We start from the raw sequence: 22,561 nt of genomic DNA on the forward strand, positions 1-22,561 counted from the left end.
GGCTGCTACAATTACAACATTTAAAAGGCATCTGGATGGGTATATGAATAGAAAGAGTTTAGAGGGATATGGACCAAGTGCTGGCAAATGGGACTAGATTAGAATATCTTGTCGGCAGGAAGGAGCTGGACTAAAGGGTCTATTTCTGTGCTGTATATGTCTATGACTGTATGATTCTTTCCAGAATGTAGGGATTCTAGGATTATTAAACTCCAGTTGGTCAAATATCATACTTCACCAACTGCACAACTACTTTCACACATAACTGCTCACCTCTGATTAACCCCAAAACTGCCAATCAGTTCTCAGTCTCATATGTGCACATCCCCCTTACTCTGCCCCTTTTCTACCCTCTCTCCCAGTCTGGCAAAGCAACTGATCAACAGTGCTGGCCACACCACCCAAACGTTGCATTATATTCACCGACACACTGCCCTCTGGCGTGCAGGAGTTCCGACAGGAGGTGACAGAAACTAAATGATGGGGGGGTTTACACGCTCATGAAGGAGACAGTGACACACTGCATCACTGAGCCAGTCATTTGTTGCACTTGGCGATCAACAACAGATTTTTGTAGATGGTCATTAGATGGACCATTGAACAGCAACAGAAGGAAGTAGAACAGTATGAAATGATCTGGAATCAAGGTGTGAGCAAATGAATGTAGCAATAGGATTAATAAGTAAAACTAAACTGAGCTATGCATGTTCCCCTCTATACAATCATGCAAGTCTTCTGTCAATAATTCTTTCTGAAATGTAAAGTATGTCACTGGGGAAGTATGTATCCAGTTTCAGAATAGAGGAACACATGAACAGGAGAAGGGCCATTTGGTCCCTTGAATCTGTTCTGGCAATCAATGTGATCATGGCTGATTTGTAGCTTAACTTCATATACAAACTTTGGCCCATATCACTTAAAATCCTTTGCCTGAAAACATTTATCTCTCTCAGACTGAACATTTCGGAATATACTGAAACCTTCACAAACCTGTTGCAAGTCCAGCATCCCCTGTTGTGAATTATTTTCTGACTTTTTTCCTGAAAAAAAGGAGAATGAATCTGTCAGCTTTATTTTAGACCCATCTTGTGTCCAACACCATTGCTGTATGATGTACTCCGAGAGCTGCCCTCACTGTTAGTTCACATCAAACAAAGGCTAGGCTATGGCTGAGACAGATATCTTGAAGTTTATTAACATCACTAACAATTTACATTGTTATAAAATGTCGGATATAAACATAGTCTGATTTCTGTGCTGGGACTATTACTGTATGTGATGCACCCAAGAAGGACTGACTAACACACAACACCGACTCCTTTGCACAGAGAGAGAGCAACTGAAACCAAGGACCTTTTAAATTGGGGGCATCACATGTTATCCAGTCAAGCAACTATCTAAAACATACAATTAGTGTTTTCTCTGCACTCTGTGCTCTTTCCCTTTAAAGAATGGAAATCTTTTCCAGTAGCATACACAAGGATGCGTATACAAATATTATCACTATGCATTTTAATAATCCCTGAACAGATATATATTGAGGACCAAACAGTTCTTATAAGGTCATCATGATTTAGCTTCACTCTGGGGTATTCTGTCTGTTGTATGTTGGCGCAGCCTCTTCCCTTTACTGAGGCAAAGACAGTGGGTCCAGCTACCCATTGGTGTACAAGCATGCACAGATGGACATATTAATGTGATTCACCAGTTAACAAACCCTTCAGTTCCTACATCGACATCAACAAGCAAGAAAACCGCTGGCCTCAGACGAGATTCTTTCAGTTTGCAACAGACGTTTTCTACGTCCAAGGAGGCTTTCTGGGGATTGACTTTTTCACAAAGTTCCCTTTGGTGTGACAAATCAAAGTGACCGCCCGTGAATCTGTTGTTGACACACTGACTGCCATATTCAGTCTGTTCGATACTGTACAAGAATGAGTCTGCAGTACATGAGTGACCTCTCTCAAAGCAAGTGCAGAAAATGGGGCATCCAATGCATTGTCTTTTCTCCTCACTACCCTCCGCCTCACAGCACACACTGGTCAAACTGTAAAATCCACAATAGTCACATGCAAAGTAGCTTGCCAAGATTTTTGGATGGTTATATTAAATCTACGTGCCACCCCACAAGGCAGTAGGATACCCTCCTTAGTTGCTCGAAGAGACGGAGTCACATACCTCTTCCTTCCTACACTCTCACCATCCAGCCACAGGTACATGACACAGGGTTGGAATGAAGGAGACAAGAACATGATCAAAAAGCATGCAGACAGTGATCCCAATTTGAGCCAAGACCCAATATAAAGGGTTGGGGGTTTTTACATAAAGATGTGTTTGTGGAAGGACTTCTGGTTTTTCATTCCAAAGGGAATTTCTGCAATAACCAATCACTAGAATGTAACTGAGTCATGTGATGAAAAAAGATGTCACTGCGGTGGCATGGTGTCTCACAGCGCCAGGGATTTGGGTTTGATTCTAGCTTCAGGTGACTGTATGGAGTTTGCACATTCTTTTTATTTCTCGGTAGTTTTCCTCTGGGTGCTCTACCTTCCACGCACAGTCTAAGGATGTGCAGGCTAGGTGGATTGGCCATGCTACGTTGCCCATAGTGTCCAGGGATATGTGGGTTAACCATGGGAAATGTAAGGTTACTGGAATAGGTTAGTGGGGGAATATTCTTCAGAGCATCAGTGTGGACTTCATGGGCTAAATGACTTGTTTCCACACAGTCGGGATTCTATTCAATGAAGCCCAGGAATCAAAGTCCATATCATTTTTGATTTGAGGACGCCAGTGTCAGATTGGGGTGGACAAAGTTAAAAATCACACAACATCAGGCTATAGTCCAACAGGTTTATTTGGAAGCACTAGGTTTCTGAGCGCTGCTCCTTCATCAGGCTGCTCCGAAAGCTAGTGCTTCCAAATAAACCTGTTGGACTATAACCTGGTGTTGTGTGATTTTTAACCTTATCATTTTTGGAATTGGATTTTCTCTGCTGACTGACGTTACTGCACACACCATAGCTTACTGACTGAACAGCTTAACCCAACTCGATTGCACAGAGTCTGAGCGACTGAAAGCCCAGGCCTTTTATACTGGACCATCACGTATCATGATGTTATGAAACTGCTTTTAATGTACAATGCTAGCCTGCTCTCAAGTCTATGTTCTCGTACAACACAGGAGAAAGTGAGGACTGCAGATACTAGAGATCAGAGGTGAAAATGTGTTGCTGGAAAAGCGCAGCAGGTCAGGCAGCATCCAAGGAGCAGGAGAGTCGATGTTTCGGACATGAGCCCTTCTTCAGGAATGATGTTTCAGTCATGAGCCCTTCTTCAGGAACTCCTGAAGAAGGGCTCATGCCCAAAACGTCAACTCTCCTGCTCCTTGGATGCTGCCTGACCTTCTTCTCATACAACACAGTCAGTCAGCCAGTCACTATGGTCCCTATCAGGAGTTCATGGGTTAAAGTCCCACTGCAAGGATTGAGCACCTCAGCAATGTTGACAATCCAATGCAGTACTGAGGGAGTGCTGCACTGTGGGAACTGCAATCCATTTCAGATGATGCATTAACCTGAGGCCCTGTCTGTCCTCTCAGGTGATGAAAGATCACCTGAAAGTTCCCTGAATGCAACATATATCCCTCAACCAACATCAGGTCATTAATTGTGATGACATTGCTCTTGGTGTGACTGCAGATTGGTGCTGAATCTCCAATCAGCTTTCCAACAGTGACAATAATTCAAAAGTACGTTAGTGGCTGCAACGTTCCTTTGGGCATCTTGTGGTCTGCAAAGGAACTGTAAAAATGTCAGTTATTTCTTAATAAGTTGTAGGTTATTCACAGAAAGCAAGGCCATTGGCCACTATGGACTTGACTCTGGACCACAGAAGTTTGAAGTTAGTGAATGTCTGTGAAGGGAAGAAGTCCATTAGTGGGGTAAGAAGCTGCTGCAGTGACAAATTAGAGACGAACCACAAGGTGTCTAATATTCTAACTGAGGACTGGGAGAAAATGGTACGGGATATTCAGCTCTGAGGAAGGGTCACCAGACCCAAAACGTTAACGCTGATTTCTCTCCACAGATGCTGCCAGTCCCGCTGAGTTTTCCCAGCAATTTCTGTCTTTGTTTCTGATTTACAGCATCTGCATTTCTTTCGGTTTTTATGTGATACTGGATAGGTTTGATGATGCACTGGGGTCTAGATTAGAGTGGTGCTGGAAAAGCACAGCAGGACAGGCAGCATCTGAGGAGCAGGAAAATCGACATTTCGGGCAAAAGCTCTTCATCAGGAATAGATAGCTCCATTCCTGATGAAGGGCTTGTACCCGAAACGTCGATTTTCCTGCTCCTCAGATGCTGCTTGACCTGCTGTGCTTTTCCAACACCACTCTAATCTAGACTCTGGTTTCCAGCATCTGCAGTCCGATTTTTTACCTAGTTGATGACGCACTGGTCTGCTTGTGACTGCCAATCTGGGCGCAAGTTCCTGTTGGAAGCAGCTAAAAGCTCTGTCCTCTGAATCATTCCATGAGATGTGGGCATCCAATGTCACTTCCAACTGCCCTTAAGATGGCAGGGTCACCTCTCCCGTCTGCCTGGCAAAGGGACAACCACATTGCTGCTAGGTCCTGATGGAACATGCTATATTCATTGTGCACCAGTAGTGGAGGGGACAAAGGCTTCAGGTGATTGGTTGACTGCCAAACTTTCAGGTTCCTTTGACAGCTACACCACATCCAGCCACGATGATGTATGATTTGGAAAAAACTCTTGATAGGTGGTTAGCCTAATGCCTTTTTCCTTCTGAAATGAGAGGTTCTGGGTTTGGAAGGTGGTGTGAAGGAAACAGTCCCAACAACTGACTGACTCCAGATGCAATGACAGAGTCAACAGCTGGCCCATCAGATGCCAGCAAATACACTGGGGGCTAGCGCATTGGAGAAAGGCTTGTGCACCCACCCATTTAACCCAAAAGAAACTGCCCAAGAAAAATATAATTGGTTAATGAGAACTAACTGGGAAAGACAATTGGCTGAATAACAAATAAATGGCAAAGGTCACCAAAGGACTGAGGAAGTAGAAGAGAATATCCTTTATTGTCACAGAGAAGAATTGGAAGGTTGTTGGGCAGCTGTTGTGATAAAGTTGTCCAGCAAGATAGCGGCAGGGGCAACAATTTCAATGATTAGGCTTAAAGGCACCGGGGTAGGAAGGGACAGGAGCATGGACATAATCTTCCAAGGAGCTGATACACATCCAATCCCGATGCTGTATGATTCCACCATGGAGCGATGATCATGGCTGGGCTCATAGCCATGTGAAAGAGCAGCAACTAACAGGGATCTTACCTTTGAACAAGTCTTTCCTTCGTATCCAAAGCACAATGGCCAGGACAAGTCCAATCCCAACAAGGGATCCTGCAATTGCGAATGCCAGGATGCCGGTTGATGCTGCAAATGATACATCGTTCGTTAATTGCAATTGTAAAAGTTAATGAAATGTTTACTAAAATCTCTCTCCCATTTCCCCTCTCTTGTTTCGGTGGTAACTGATTCACATTGGACATTGCATAGAAATTTAAAACAAACGAGAATGGGCTGTTTGACTCAATGAAACCACTTTATCCCGTACAGGACGGGCGGCACGGTGGTACAGTGGTTAGCACTGCTGCCTCACAGCGCCAGAGACCCGGGTTCAATTCCTGCCTCAGGCGACTGACTGTGTGGAGTTTGCACGTTCTCCCCGTGTCTGCGTGGGCTTCCTCCGGGTGCTCCCGCTGTCCAAAGATGTGCGGGTCAGGTGAATTAGCCATGCTAAATTGCCCGTAATTAAGGGGTAAATGTAGGGGTATGGGTGGGTTGCACTTCGGCGGGTCGGTGTGGACTGGTTGGGCCAAAGGGCCTGTTTCCACACTGTAAATAATCTAATCAGCAAGAACAATAATCTTTGGCATCCTTTTCTCTACACCTATCTAATCTATTCTTCAATGTTGACATGGTCTGAGCTTCAGTTACTAACTCTGCCAATGATGTGGAGGAGCTGGTGTTGGACTGGGATGGACAAATTTAAAAATCAGCTACCTGATTAAGGAGCAGTGCTCTGAAAGCTAGTGCTTCCAACTAAACCTGTTGGACTATAACCTGGTATTGTGTGATTTTTAACTAGCTCTACCGATGCATTCCAGTCTTGTCCTGTCCAGAACATTTTCCCCTCCTGTCTGTCTAAGACACTTATATTTAATCGTACGTTACCACAGAATATAAAAGTTGGGAGCAATCTGATTGGTGTAGTTAAATGATTAAACTGGATGATTGTTTATTTTCTATCTGTGTACCATATTTCCTTTGATGAAGAACCACAGAGCAAAGGACATGGCTTTAAACATGAGGTTGTTCAGGGTTACAATCCAAAAGTGCTCACTGGCACAAAGGGCAATGAAAACCGAGAATTCTTTATCCAAAAAAATTAATTAAGGTGAAGGGGTGGGGGAGGGGGGAGGTGAGTTTAAAATTTCACCACTGGGATAGATTTTTTTAAGAGACAATGATATTGAGGACTGTAAAAGTACGTTAGGTCGAAATATTTACGATATAGATCAACCGTGATATAATTGAACATCAGAACGCATTTGAAAGATTGTCTGATATACTCCAATGCAGACATCCCAGCGACCATCTGCTTTATGTATGTGCATCTAAAAAGCAGACAAGTGATCAGGCAGAGTTGCAACATGGTATACACACGACATATTGAGTTCTGAAAGACAATGAGCTCTCCTGTAGGTCTAGGTACACATGCAACATCCCCCACCTTTCCACAAGGATGTTTTAGTTATTAGTTATTATTTAGTTAGAGCCTGTGAGTCTCCATGATATTACGGCATTAGGTTATATGTATCAACCTCATGATAGTGACTTTGTCTGGAGGTGCCATCCATTTCCACAGTCAGACGTGAAGATATAAATATCGGAAGAAACATCGAAGAAGCGCTTCGCAGGAGGCTCCAGAGCACTGATGATGTCTCCTAGCCAGGGGACGAAACGTTTGCAACAAAAACTTCCAGCTCGGCGAACAGAACCACAACAACGAGCACCCGAGCTACAAATCTTCGCACAAACCTTGAAGATGTGATATTGTCTGTCATTCTTGTCTTCATTGGCAATGATTAATTTCCATAGGCTGCACTTCAAGTTTCAGAATCTGCTTGGTTCCAGATTAGCCACTGACTGATTTTGTTCTTCAGGCTGTTTCGAGTGATTCACATCCTCCTGGCATCTCTTGCTTTGTTCCTTCAGTGTTTACAGCTCACTTTGATTTTACATCCTGGATTCTATTAAACATTCAGCCTTCTGTTAGTCTCCTACATTTACTCTTTCATTAAATTCAATAACAACGGTCCACCATTTCAACTATATTTTTCTTTTAATTTGATTTGATGGTTAGAGCTCTTCAGTGGATTCAATGGTATTTCAGTGCATTGTTTGATCTTCTCTGTGTCCCACTTCTGTTATTTCACGACAGCATCATTACAGACATTTTTTTTCTGAAAGTTGTGATTTTCAGCTTGTTTTTGTTTTTGTTCAGATCTGTCCTTTCCTCCAATATTTTTTGAGCTTCTGTCAACGTTTCTGTAGACATTCATTCTAAGCCTAATCTATCAGCCATGCGTTTCATTTCTAGATTAACTTACTTGAGGATTGTGGAAGGAGAAAGTGAGGTCTGCAGATGCTGGAGATCAGAGTTAAAAAGTGTGGTGCTGGAAAAGCGCAGCAGGTCAGGCAACATCCGAGGAGCAGAATCAACTTTTCGAGCATAAGGGGCATATAAAATCGACCTTATAAAATCATGAGGGGCATGGATAGAATAAATTGGCAAAGTGTTTTCCCTGGGGTGGGAGAGTCCAGAACCAGGGCGCATAGGTTTAGGTTGAGATGGGAAAGATATAAAAGAGACTTAAGGAGCAACCTTTTCACATGGAGGGTGGTGCGTGTATGGAATGCGCTGTCAGAGGAAGTGGTGGAGGCTGGTACAATTACAGCATTTAAAAGGCATCTGGATGGTTATATGAATAGGAAGGGTTTAGAGGGATATGGGCTATGTGCTGGCAAGTGGGAATGATTGGGTTGGGATATCTGGTCAGCATGGATGGGTTGGACCGAAGGGTCTGTTTCCGTGCTACTCATCTCTATGACTCTAAGAGCTCGTGCTTGAAATGCCAACTCTCCTGATCCTCGGATGCTTCCTGACCTGCTGTGCTTTTCCAGCACCACATTTTTTCGACACTGAAGATTGTGCAAGCAAACTTCACCTCCTCAGTGCAATGTTTCCACCGCTGTACACCATTTCATGATCTTCAGAGGCTGATTAATTCCATGGGTTCATTTATTTAAAACGGGAAGACACATTATAGGTACTAAAGCTGACACGATAGCAACCATCTGATTTCTGTACTTGCAAACACAAAGCCAGCAGGCAGAGTCACAACACAAAGTTGCCATCATTCTGTTCTCTCATCAGAGAGAAATGAGTGAGTGTCAGCTTGCCTCAGGTGAGGGACATGCTTGAGAAGCCATGGTAACCCCAACCAGTGCAAGAATTGAACCCACACTGTTGATGTCACTCTGCATTGCAAACCAACTGAGCTAACTGATGCTCTGGTAGACGCTCAACATTGTGTACACAGAAAATGCAGACAGCTAATGGAAAACTGTCTGAAAGGCAAGGCGCACATCCAATGGGAAACAACACATTCAATTCATTAGCTCTGACATGGTGTGACAATAATTATTCCAGAGTTGTTCAACTTTAATTTGGACTTTGCTTACAATACTTTTCCTTCCTCTTCACTTTGCATGAATAACTCTAATTATACATACTTACACTCTTTTACATTGGTACACTGTTCATTTGAATGGACAAGGCCATGTTTATTTCGAGCTTGACATGAAACACAAATCCTTGACATTGTTCGCAGAGTCAGCGTGCTGGTGGTCAAGTTGCCAGTGATCACTGGTTTGATGTTACCTGTGTAGTTCCATGTAATCTGTGCCAGGGGATTGGCCTGGGCCATACAACTAAAGCTCATCCCGACTCGACTGACATTTACTTCACCAGGTTTGTCTGTGGGAAGAAGTTGAACCGCAGTAAATTGCAGATCATTGGCTTTCTCCCTTTTACGTACCTTCCCTCTCAGTCAAAGGAACAAGGTTAATTTGCCCTGCGTGCTATGTGAACTGACATCCCTCCAATACTTTATTCAATACTAATATGCAGGTTCTCTAGAGAGTTCAGAAAATGTTCTTTGGGATCACACATACGTCCCGAAGCACTGAAAACATCAAAATTAAGCAAGGTGTTGAAACTTCTAATGGACAATTACTTGGCATCTGGAACTCTGGTAAAAAAATTCACAGCTTCAAGTTAGACTTCAGAAGGTTCGGAATGGCTTGAGTTTATGGGAAAAATTAGTGCAGTAAAACCTGCTCTTGAATAACGATAACATTGAATCTCCAATTACTCAAAGTCACCCACACAAAGACATTCAGAATGTTTGCCTTCAACTCTCAGTCCTTTGAGTGTAGGAGTTGGGAAGCCTTGTTGAGGTTGTGCAGGATATTGGTGAGTTTAGATCAGAGTGGTGCTGGAAAAGCACAGCAGGTCAGGCAGCATCTGAGGAGCAGGAAAATTGATGTTTCGAGCAAAAGCCCTTCATCAGGAATCCTGAGGAAGGAACATTCCTGATGAAGGGCTTTTGCCCAAAATGTTGATTTTTCTGCTCCTCGGATGCTGCCTGACCTGCTGTGCTTTTCCAGCACCACACTAATCTAGACTCTGATCTCCAGCATCTGCAGTCTTCATTTTCACCTAGGACATTGGTGAGGCCTCTTCTGGCATACTGTTTCCAGTTTTGGTTACCCAGTTATAGGAAAGTTGCTCATAAGCTGGAAAAAGTTCAGAAGAAATTTACCAGTATGTTGCCGGGTATAGAAGGATTGCATTATGAAGAAAGGCTTGACAGACTGGGATGTCTTTCACTGGAGTGCAGGAGGTTGAGAGGCAACCTTATAGAAATTCATAAAATCATGAGGGGTACAGATAGGGTTAATGTTGGTTGTCTCTTCCCCAGGATGGGAGATTTCAAGAGTAGGAGACACATTTTTAAGGTGGGCGGAGAGAGATTTAAAAAAGACATGGGGGCATTTTTGTTTTACACAGAGGGTGGTTTGCATGTGGAATGAATTTTCTGAGGATGTTTTGAAACTTGAAAGGGCTCAGAAAAGATTTGCAAGGATGTTGCCAGGGCTGGAGGATTTGAGCGATAAGGAGAGGTTTAATAGCCTGGGGCTGTTTTCTCTGGAGCATTGGAGGCTGAGGGGTGACCTTATAGAGTTTTATAAAATCATGAGGGGCATGGATGGGGTAAATAGATAAAGTCTCTTCCCCAGGGTGGAGGAGTCCAGAACTAGAGGGCATAGGTTTAGGGTGAGAGGAGAAAGATATAAAAGAGACCTAAGGGACAACTTTTTCACGCAGAGGGTGGTATGTGTATGGAATGAACTGTTAAAGGAAATGGTGGAGGCTGGTACAATTGCAACATTTAAAAGGCATTTGGAATGGTATACGAATAGGAAGGGTTTGGAGGGATAGGGGCTAGGTGCTGGCAGGTGGGACTAAATTGGGTTGGGATATCTGGTCGGCATGGACCAGTTGGACCAAAGGGTCTGTTTTTGTGCTGTACATCTCTATGACTCGATGACTCTCGTGGGTGTGGGTACAATTACAATGTTTAAAAGACATTTAGATAACTGTATGAATAGGGAAAATTTGGAGGGATATGGGTTGGGAGCAGGCAGGTGGGTATAATATATTTTGGCATTATAGTCAGCATGGACTTGTTGGATTGAAGCTATATGGCTTTATGACTCGATGACTATGAGTGTAAATATAAGGATAGTTACTTAATAGTACAGAGATTGAGTTTGCCTTCGAAATGTAACATTGGCCACATTTTCCGAGGTATTGTGACCCCCTCAGATGGCCAGGCCAGCCCCTCTTTTACAGAAAAGAAAAGAGCTCCATATTTCTGGGAGGAGATTCCACTCAGGGCACCTTCAGGAAACATGGAGCTGTGCTTCCATTTGGATAAGCCTATCATTGCACAGAGCAATCAGAGGAAGAGAAACCACATGCCCTTTTTACCAATAGGCAGCTGCAGTACTATGACTGTGAAAAGGTTCTGATAGTAACTTTGGCAGCTGCAGTCAAACCCTGAGTACAAAGGTGGTTTTCAGGTGCTGGGAGGGTAGGCTGCCAGATGGGGTGTTGAGCCCGAAGAGTAGGGTGCCAGGTGGATACAGCACTAGTTGAGTAGGGGTTGGATGCCAGGTAAGTACCAAATGAGAAGAACATCCGGTGGCAAGTGGCCACCCCTATAGAGTACCAGAACATAGGGTACCAGAATGTAAGTTCCAGTCTGATTGAATTGGCAATTTTCAGGGAGTTCCAGACATAGGGGGATTGCTGAGTAGAATCTTCAATTTCCCAGGGATCGCTGGAGTCTACTACAATGGAGACAATGCAGAGACACACAACACAACTCCCACCTACATGAGGAAAACAACTGTCTGGCTATAATACAATCTGGCCCCATCTTTCAAAACTTCTTATCTTGCACTCATCAGGACAATCTGCAAGAAACACCAAAGTAAAGGGAAAACAGCAGTTACATTGAATGGGAGGAAAGTATCGATTGGTTGCCAAATAGACTGGAATCGGTCGAGACATTGCCATGTGAATGTACCAGCCAATGATGACTGACAGTATACTGTCAGGTTCTGTTTAAATCTTTAACAAGACAATTGATTCTTATTGATCATGACATTGCTTGAGAAATGAACTAGAAAATAGCCATCACCTATTTTATTAACTTTTGGTTATTTTGTTAAGATCCTATCCTTTTAGCTGTTTACAAACAGACAATGAGCTGACTGTACTTAACTCACCTGTGATTTCAAAACTCAAAGCACAGAGTCCAACATTAGATGTGATTAGCAATTTCACAGCATTTGCAGCCTAATCCTAAGTGTGGAAAGAACTACATAATCTAATTGTCAATTGACTCTCAGTGTGGTGCATGTGCATGTACTCTAAGCTACCTACACTAATACACAGGGCCCTGCTCTATGGGGACAGAAAGAACATGTGCACATTCTCAATTTAGCAAAACAGGTTTCAGCCATTCTCTAGTTCAATTCTCAGAATCAACTTTCTTTGCTTAAAATTTAAACAAAGCTTGGCAGTGAACTTCCAGTCTTCATAAACTGGTGCATTCCCTATGGCAACATTTCTACTAGTCAGTGTCCACTTGCCCAACAAACAGCACTCTCCTCCCATACAGTATAGATGCTGTTTTCCTTTTACTTGGCTATTTCTTGCAAATTGTCTTGCTGAGTGCAAGACAAGGAACCTTGGATCACATCCAGGAAACAATGGTGCAGAAAAGGAAGTTGCTTGCAACTCTACCCTGGCACCACTCAAAGTCTGATGGTAAAGGTTCATGACTCTACTAATTGATCTGGAAGGGGGGAATAGTGATATAGTTCTAATGTCAACTGGACTATTAATCCAAAGGCTCATAGAACCCCTACAGTGTGGAAGCAGGACATTCAGCCCATCAAGTCCACACTGACCCTCCAAACAGTATCCCGCCCAAAACCCTGTAACCCTGTACTTCCCATGGCTGACTCACCCAATCTGCACATCCCTGAACACTGTGGGCATTTTAGCACAGCCAATTCACCTAACCTGCACATCTTTGGACTGTGGGAGGAAACCAGAGCACCCGAAGGAAACCCACGCAGACACGGGGAGAATCTGCAAACTCCACATAGACAGTCACCCGAGGCTGGAATTGAACCAGGTTCCTTGGCACTGTGAGGCAGCAGTGCCAACCACTGAGTTGCTATGCCACCCTTTAGTAACTGTAATGAATGATCAGGACAGCAAATGGAATTTGAATTAAATTAACCCAGATTTGAAAATTAATAACACTAAAAGTGGCCATGAAACAATCATTGCTTGTAATAAAAATCCACCTGATTCAATACTGCCTTCGGGAAAGGAAATGTGCTGTCCTCACAAACAAAGGTTTTCACTGTACGTAGGTACACATGACTACAATAAATCAAATCAAATCACCTGCTCTGGCCTATATGTGACTCCAGACCTGCAGCAATGTGGTTGACTCTTAATTGCCCTCTGAAACAGTTTCATAAGTGGCAATTATGGATGAGTAACAAATGCGGCGGCACGGTGGCACAGTGGTTAGCACTGCTGCCTCACAGCGCCAGAGACCCGGGTTCAATTCCCGACTCAGGCGACTGACTGTGTGGAGTTTGCACATTCTCCCCGTGTCTGCGTGGGTTTCCTCCGGGTGCTCCGGTTTCCTCCCACAGTCCAAAGATGTGCGGGTCAGGTGAATTGGTCATGCTAAATTGCCCGTAGTGTTAGGTAAGGGGTAAATGTAGGGGTATGGGTGGGTTTCGCTTCGGCGGGTCGGTGTGGACTTGTTGGGCCGAAGGGCCTGTTTCCACACTGTAAGTCTAATCTAAAAAAAAATGCCTACTTTCCCAGTAAGGTTTACATCCCAGAAAAGAATAATAGCTCTCCACATCTCCAATTTATTTCACATTCTGGACTGAGCTATTGTACTTTACTGAAATAGTTTTCATAAGTAAGAGTATCTGTAGAAAAGTACGGTTCTAATCAGTAGCTCCAACTTATAAATGCACTGACTTCCCTTGTCTATGTGAAAGATTGATTTTTCTTCAACTGGTGTATCCATACATCTACATGTGGATTCTCCTCATACTGACCAAGGAATCAGGAAAAGGTGTATGTAATATACTTTATTTTGCATTCTAAACTGACCTTACCACGCCAGTTTCTGTGAGAGTAACTGGGTCAGTTATTAAAAAGCAAAACTGAACAGTCCCCTTGAATGGGAATAATCTGATAAGTTGAAGTGGGCATAATTTTAAATTGTATCTGTATGACAATTCCAATTTTATCTCACTTGCAAGGTGATACATGCTAGAACTGTGCGGTGTGGACACTCTGAGGTCTGTGTGCTATTTTCGATCACTGAGGCTAAAGAGGAACCTTTGAGCTTTTCAGGCTTGATGAATATCTGCACGTTTTTGGAGGAAGTGTTGCTTAAAGTGTTCAGTGGTGAATAACATCATGAGAGACAACATTTCTGCTGAAGTGTAATTAAAGATGGTGAAGGGAGGTGTAAACTTTCCCAGTATAAGAGAAAGGGACTGTTTTAACCTCCAGCACATTACAGCTGCTGATAAACTTCTAACATTATCAGGTCAGCATTGATACTAAAGACTATATCAAACACTATCTCTTGTAAATTGGTTCCTTGTTAAACAGTTCTCCTCTACGAATGTTCAATTCACTCTATGGCCATATCTTCCATTTCTAGAATGCAGTAAGATCTTTGAGATGCTCCAAACCTTTCTCTTGTTCATACCTCCCCTTCCTTTCACCCTCCACCCAGCATCTACATTTTGAACTGCTCAGACCCTAAGTTCTGAGATACCCTGCGGAAACTCTCCTCATCATTTCCCTTCCCAGGATGGATCATAAAACCCATTCCTTTGACAAAGCCTATTGTCACCAACTTCTTCATCATGTTGGAGGTAACGTTTGTCCAGTTATGACTCTAGATTAGATTCCTCACAGGAAACAGACACGTCAGCCCAACAAGTCCACACTGACCCTCTGAAGAGCAAACAAGCCACAGACCAATTCCCCACCCCATATTTACCCCTGCATAATGCACCTAACACTATGGGACAATTTAGCGTGGCCAATTCACCTAACCTGCACATCTTTGGATTGTGGGAGGAAACCAGTGCACCTGGAGGAAACCTACATAGACACGGGGAGAATATGCAAACTCCACACAGGCAGTTGCCCAAGGTGGGACTTGAACCCTAGTCCCTGGTGCTGTGATGCAGCAGTGCTAACCACTGAGCCTCCGTGCTGCCCCAAAAACTCTCGGTAAAGCTTTCTCCATATTAATAGCCTATGTGACTTTACGTTGTTCATAATTATAATCATTTGTTCTATTGTGGTCATTTGACAATAGAAACCATTGGCTTCCTCGCATGGCTCTGAACTAAACCTGTCCATTTGCAATCAGTAGAACCCCTCCTGAGAATGTCATAACAGGAATTTTAAAATATTTCACCCTTAATGTTGCTTGATAGTTCTTCATGGTAAAATCATCCTAATTAATCATTGAACCTCTGGGTGAGAGAAGTGAAAAGATTATCCAGAAATCTCACTCCTGCTTATCATGTAGCACAACCGTATGACTGCGGTGTCACACCCTCGCCCGCTCTCCCACACACACACGTCTATGGGGTGAATTTGCATTCGCACATTTGTATTTAAATACATTCTATTTTGTTCAAAAATCACACAATCTGTCAGCAGACATTTCATGAATTCCTAATTTGGAAATAGAACAGACCTGACTCAAGGTTGTGATACAGACAGACTCTAACCTCGCACCTTTAATGCATTGTCTGAGCTGAGATGTCACATTTTTAAATAAAACCTTAAATTATCTCGGGAATGTGACTTGAAAGTAGTTCTGGGATTTACATATCATGAATCAAAACCTTCAACCCATTCTAAGTGATTAAAAACATAACAGCAGTACATTGCATCAGCGATATGACGTGGGATCTTTTACTATACATTCCGTGTCCTATGATCCTGCCCCACCAGCTATCTGACAAAGGAGCAGTGCTCCAATAGCTTGTACTTCCAAATAAACCTGTTGGACTGTAACTTGGTGTTAGTTTTAACTGTGTCAGAAGAGGATTAGGAATTGGTAAAGTCTGAGTTTAGCAATTATAGCATCATCCAGCTTAAAACAGAATGAACACAATCCAAAAAAAAATGCTAATAACATATGTTTGCTTACATTGGACGTAGATTTCCAAATCATTCAAAGTCACATTCCCAATGTAATTTGTTGCTGTACAGCTGTAGAAACCAGAATCACTTCTAGAAATATGTTGGAAGGTCAGAGTTCCTTTCACATTACTAAGAGCGCTTGTTTGATCATTGCTTTCCTCCCTCTTGTACAAGGTGTAGGTAGCTTCAGGATTGCTATTACTGGTGCACACCAAGGAGATCTTGTCACCCTCTTTAACCTCCAAATGTGATCCATCAACTACTTGAATGGTTACGTTTTTAGGTGCATCTGAAAGTAAAATACATTGATGTCGAAAGTTCCACAGACAATTTGGTAGAGTTTACAAATAAAGAAAGGTTTGGACAGTGCATTTACTGATCAGTCATTCAGTTGATAGATTAGGATGATCAGCAGGCAAGAATTTAAATGATGAAGGAGGAGAAATAGAATAGATTTTCGATGGTTCATTTTTTAGTGAATAAGGATCCTCTGCAATAGATACAGTGTGCATCGACTACCTGGATTTATGAGGGAGTTGGTGGGAATTATTAAATCCTATAATGTGGAAACAGGCTGTTTGGTCCATCAAGTCCACACCAATCCTCCAAATAGCTTCCCACTCAAATGCGCTCTTCAACCTTGTAACCCTGCGTTTCCCATGGCAAATCCACCAACCCTGCATATTCTGGACACTATGTGTAGAGGCTGGAAATATGTCAGCTGTTCTGAGGGGCCGGGTATGTTTCCTCCTGCCCTGTTTGTGAGTTTGCAGCTTTCACCTGGTCCATACGATTATTCAGGCCCACCTCACCGATCCGAACTTGATATGTCACGGGGCCTGACCTCATGCTGACCACCCTCTTCTCCACCCGAACCTGCACATGTTTGGACTTTGGGAGGAAACCAGAACACCTGGAGGAAACCCACACAGACACAGGGAGAATGTCCAAACTTTACACAGACAGTTCTCCCTAGGCTGGAATCGAACCCAGGTCCCTGATGCGGTAAGGCAGCAGTACTAACCAGCAGTACTGTCAGGAGAATTACTCATTGTTTTTCATCTGCCCCAATGTGATTTGCCCAGGAAAAACAAGCACATTCTCTCCACATACTTTGAGAGCAGGATTGAACAAGTCAAACTTCCCAAATAACGGTGTGATTCCAGAAATGTTTACCCCAACTCAGAGATGTCTGTTGCGAGCAATCTTCCTCATCAATTTTTTTTAGCCACTGAAGTAACTCCACAGAGGCCGGTATCCCATCACCAAGTTACCCCGTGTTTACACTGGGAGAGTCCTTGACACTGTCCAGCTCCCTCAAAGCCAGCTCTCAGAGTGAACAGAACCTCTGACACTCCTGTTTCTATCTGTCAGCCAGGGCTCCCTGATTGGACCAGGTTAACAGCCTCAATCAGGGAACTCATTCTGTGAGGTCACCTGGCTGACCTTGTTTCAATCACTACATCCCTCCCCCACCTTTGTCTTTCATCTTCTGATTCAATGATCAAAGCCCATGGGGCAGGGTGGGAAAAGATGAATTGGGAGGCTGGGGGGAGGGGGGAGGGAGTGTAGACAAGGTTTGAGAAAGGAGAGGGTGAATGTCTCTCAGGGGCAATGAAGTAATCACAAAACAAACTCAATCAAAATAATATTTTGAAAAAAACACATAATTGCTCACATTGGACTTGAATTTCCAAAGTTTTTGACGTGCTATTTCCAACATGATTTGCTGCTGTACAACTGTAGAACCCAGAGTCGCTGCTTGTAATACTCTGGAAGGATAGAATTCCTTTTGAGCCATTAATAAGTCTTGTCTCACCACTTTCTTCCTCCCTCTTATGCCAGCTGTACATAGCTTCAGGATTACTGTCACTGGTGCACATCAAGGAGAGCTTATTACCTTCTCTGATTGTTAATTCTGATCCTTTATCTACTTGGATTGTTACATTTTTGGGTGCATCTGAAAGTGAAAGATAATTTGTGGACTTATAACAGATATTATGGAGAACAGCACAAATAGAATTGGCCATTACTAAGTCACATGTTGTCTGCCATATTTCATAATCCCCACAGGAAGTGGGTCAACCTTTACCTATTTATGTTGGAATTAGGATGTTCAATTGTATCTTACATATCGGTTGATAGAATTTGAGATTGATGTAGCTCAGCTACAGCCATGAAGCCTGTGCTGCACGATCTGTGTAACCTATCTCACTGCACTGCTCATTCCAGTTAAACCTACTAATCTTTTCTCATCTACAAAGTTAAAACTCACACACCAGGTTATAGTCCAACAGGTTTAATTGGAAGCACACTAGCTTTCGGAGTGACGCTCCTTCCCCAACATTTGTTGAGTTATTTTTTGAACCTTTTCTGATGAACCTGCTACTCCAGGCATTTCAGATCATAATAACTTGCTGTGTAAGTGGGAGTGTCTGTCTGTTCCTGCTCTTTTTAGATTAGATTAGATGCCCTACAGTGTGGAAACCGGCCATTTGGCCCAACAAGTCCACAGCAACCCTCTGAAGAGTAGCCCACCCAGACCTATTTCCCTGCATTTACCCCTGACAAATGCACCTAACCCACACATCCCTGGCCACTATGGGCAATTTAGCATGGCCAATTCACCCTAACCTGCATAATCTTGGATTGTGGGAGGAATCCGGAGCACCTGGAGGATCCCTGCACAGACATGAGAAGAATGTGCAAACTCCATTCGGACAGGCGCCTGAGGTGGGACTCGATCCCTGTCACTGAGGCAGGAATCAAATCTGGGTCCCTGGTGCTGTGAGGCCGCAATGCCACCCACTCAATCAACATGCCGCCAGTCACCATACCATCCTGTAAATCTGTATTTTTTTATTTACCAATCCTTCTACCTCGGGGAACACAATCTTTGTGTTCGTTCTACCAAATCCTTCATGATCTTGAATATTTCTCTGAAATCTCGCCTCAATGTTCTTTGGTCTAAGGATTACAGCTGCAACATCTCTTGCTTTGTTCCATAAATACGTTTATCTCTAACCCTGTCTATCTTTATCGAGGTCATTAAAGTATTTCAAAGGAGCAGATATCCTATCATCCCATGAAAGATTAAATGCACACCCCTGTGCAGTCTGAGAAACAGCACTTCATGCCACAGTTATTGTATATATTTATATAATCTACGAGTAAAAAATGAGGTCTGCAGATGCTGGAGATCACAGCTGCAAATGTGTTGCTGGTCAAAGCACAGCAGGTTAGGCAGCATCTCAGGAATAGAGAATTCGACGTTTCGAGCATAAGCCCTTCATCAGGAATACATTCAGTGATGTTGTTACACACCGCTGGAGCAGGTGGGACTTGAACACAGGTCTCTCTGGTCTAGGGGGAGGGACACTCCCACTGAACTGGAAGAAGGCCCCTTTTTTTATTGAGCTTGTTTTCCAAATCAGCGATACTATTACACACTTCTGGAGCCGATAGGACTTAACCTGGGGCTCCTGATGCAGAGGTAGGGACACTGCCATCACACCACAAAAGGAGTCACCACTGTTGGCGTTTAAAGGTCACAGGGTAGCATTAATTGTCTATCCTTAATTGGCTCAATTGAGTCTCTTCAACAATTGGAGCTCATTACACAGCAAGAAGTTCAAGGATTTTTGCAAAGTGACTGTGAGGGGACAGGGCAGGCTGCTGTGCGAAATGGAGGGGAACTTGCGGTTGGCAGTGTTTCAGCTCATCTGTGTTCTGAGGATCCAAAAGTTAACTCTGATTTCTCTCCGTAGATGCTGCCAGGCTTGCTGAGATTTTCCAGCCATTTCTGTTTTTGTTTCTGTTCATCCGCCCTGGTTTATCTTTTCAATCGAGGTCTCATGTTTGAAAAACACTTTTACCAAATCCGTTTTACACATGTCATGGCGTGGAGGCAGGCAGTAAGTGATCCGAAATCATTTAATTAAAACCATACCCTCTTAAATTTTCTTTAAAAATGCACCCTTTCTAGGCCAACAATATGGATGCCACTGATCACATGATGCCAGTTGACTACAATTTCTGGAAAGCTCCGACCTGCAATTACCATGACAACAAACATGAACTAACCATCCAGGGAATGTGACCCTCTTTGTATTGTATGACTAGTCCAACACAAATGGCTTGTAGATCTGATGTCTACCCCAGCTAATTCTGAACAAAGGGGACCATCAAACCCCATCAGTGTTTACATTAATGTAGATATCACCACAGCTATTTCTGTAAATCGGTGGTTCCTCGTGAGGGAACATTAAAACCATCTCACTGATTATGTATCTCCTCATTAAGCTTCAGCCACGTGGCTGAAAGTATTGGTTGGGTTGAATTGCTTTTAACTACACAGCTTTGACTTTTGGGGCTCAGTCAAACTCGAAACATCGCAAGATTAAGCAGAGTTGAAAAGTGTGGTGTTGGGAAAGCACAGTAGGTCAGGCAGCATCCGAGGAGCAAGGGGGTGAGGGGTCAATGTTTCAGGCATAAGAGTAAGCAGGTCCAGAATTAACAGAAATTCTTGATCCCAGTGTTCCTTAAAGTTTGGTTTCTGAAAAGAAAACTATGTTTTGATTGCACAGTTGATTAATTTCCAGTTTACCATGACAACTCTGTTACCAACAATTCAACTATGTCTCAGTTCCAATGAAAAAGACAGAAAGACCAACACTGACATTTTGGGCTTTCTGACTCAGTTGAACTAGTTCTGATATCGTTACTTTAAATAATTTGTAGCAAATCTTCTTTCCTTCCTCTTTCCTTTCTTTGTTGAATGCGTGTACGTGTGAATGTGTTGAGAACCAATTTCCTTGGGTTTTCTTGCAGACATAAACCTTGCATCATTTTCACCATCAATAGTTTGCTGTCAATCCTCAGGTCGGACTGAAGGGTCTATTTCCGTGCTGTACAGCTCTATGATTCAATGATTAAATTAGACTCCCCCGTGTTGTAGGGATACCCACCACAAACAATTCTTCAACGGGAAAAGGAAATAAGCAAGTCAAGTTTGTAAAGTCAATTCCTGCCACAGAAAGGAGGACAGTAATAGTAATTTATTTGAGCTCTCTCTCTTTTCTCTGTCACACAAGACCAAAGTTAAAAATCACATAACAACAATCCTCATCAATACAAATCAGCATTTGCAAACCACCAGCCTCAGCCCATCTTCAAGGCTGCTTTCAGGCCAACTTAGACACCATTCAGCTCTTCATCACTTCAGCAGACACTTGAGACTAATCAGGAAGGCAAACTTTGGTATTTATTGCTGGAAGGATAGAGGATAAAAGTAGAGAAGAGCTATTGTAATAGCACAAGGCATTAGAGAGACCACACCTTGAGTTCTGTGCACAAGTCTCGTTCCCTTACTTGAAGACAGGTAGAGTTACGTTGGAATAACTCAAAGGAAGTCAGATTCATAAACCGTACAGATCTGAAGGCTATGAAAAAGAAGATTAAGGAAAGAAACTAATATTATGCAATAAATTGGCAGTTTTAGCAGTTTTTGTTTTCCAAGTTTCAGGAAGAGAAAGTAGCATTCAGAGATTACAGAACTCAGCTGAAAGGGAACAAGATTGTTGTCATGCCAACTAAAGAACGAGCTTTTAATTGGAGATGGGAGTGTCCAGTCACAGAGCTTTGAGTATCTCTGAGGCTGTGGCTGAAGATCATCTTACTGGTGTGTGGATTCAAACTGCTCCCAATAGTTCGTGCATCGTGTAACATAGGTTTAGTTCCTCTCTCATGTAATAAACCCTTATACACTTTTCTTAAAAGTATGTTGGCAGCCTCTTATGAATATAATCAGTGACTGACCATTGTAGTCATAGAGTTGTATATCATGAAAAGGGACACTTCACTCCAACTTGTCCCTGCCGACCAGAAATCCCAACCCAATCTAGTCCCATTTGCCAGCATTTGGCCCACATCACTCTAAACCCTTCCTGACCGTGTACACATCCAGATACCTTTTAAATGTTGTAATTGTACTAGCCTCCACCACTTCCTCTGGCAGCTCATTCCTTACACATACCACCGTTTGCATGGAAAAGTAACCCCTTAGGTCCCTTTTCAATGTTTTCCTGCTCACCTTAAACCTACACCATCTAGTTTTGGACTCTCCTACCTTGTGGAAAAGACCTTGGGTATTGACTCTTTCTATGCCTCTCATGATTTTATAAACCTCTATAAGGCCACCCCCCTCCTCCAAGGCTCCAGGGAAAACAGTTTCAGCCTATTCAGCCTCTCCCTATAGCTCAAACGCACCAATCCCGGCAACATCCTTGTAACTTTTTTCTGATCCCTTTCAAGTTTCACACCATCACCTTTACCAAATCGCACGATATTTTTAATGGCCTGTCAAGCCAGGTCTCACTCTAGCATCTGTCTTGTCCAGTACTAACACTAACTGGGACCATAATAACTGAGACCATTGTTACTGTGATAAGGAGCAAGCAAAGGGAATGGCTGAGGAGGAAATTGGGAGCTTTGGAATGGAATTGTGAAAATAAATCTCAGCATTTTTGACCTTGACATAGAAAGGCAGTATGTGC

At 43.1% G+C, this 22,561-nt stretch overlaps 1 protein-coding gene across 6 annotated transcripts in view; it reads right to left on the minus strand.

The window, feature by feature from the left end:
• Positions 1–22,561, minus strand: part of LOC132823139 (B-cell receptor CD22-like) — a 79,629-nt gene that overhangs the window by 6,740 nt on the left and 50,328 nt on the right. For 2 of the 6 annotated variants that reach the window (XM_060836695.1, XM_060836694.1), the window contains exons 6-10: positions 17,686–17,967; positions 16,015–16,296; positions 8,889–9,128; positions 5,357–5,458; positions 991–1,040 (exon numbers count right to left, since the gene is read on the minus strand). In XM_060836695.1, coding sequence (XP_060692678.1) covers positions 991–1,040; positions 5,357–5,458; positions 8,889–9,128; positions 16,015–16,296; positions 17,686–17,967 — 956 coding nt within the window. The remainder of the gene's footprint in view (positions 1–990; positions 1,041–5,356; positions 5,459–8,888; positions 9,129–16,014; positions 16,297–17,685; positions 17,968–22,561) is intronic. The other 4 variants (XM_060836697.1, XM_060836698.1, XM_060836696.1 and 1 more) reach the window with 4 other exon arrangements.

This window comes from Hemiscyllium ocellatum, chromosome 16 (assembly GCF_020745735.1).
Source record: "Hemiscyllium ocellatum isolate sHemOce1 chromosome 16, sHemOce1.pat.X.cur, whole genome shotgun sequence".
NCBI classification, from domain to species: Eukaryota; Metazoa; Chordata; class Chondrichthyes; order Orectolobiformes; family Hemiscylliidae; genus Hemiscyllium; species Hemiscyllium ocellatum.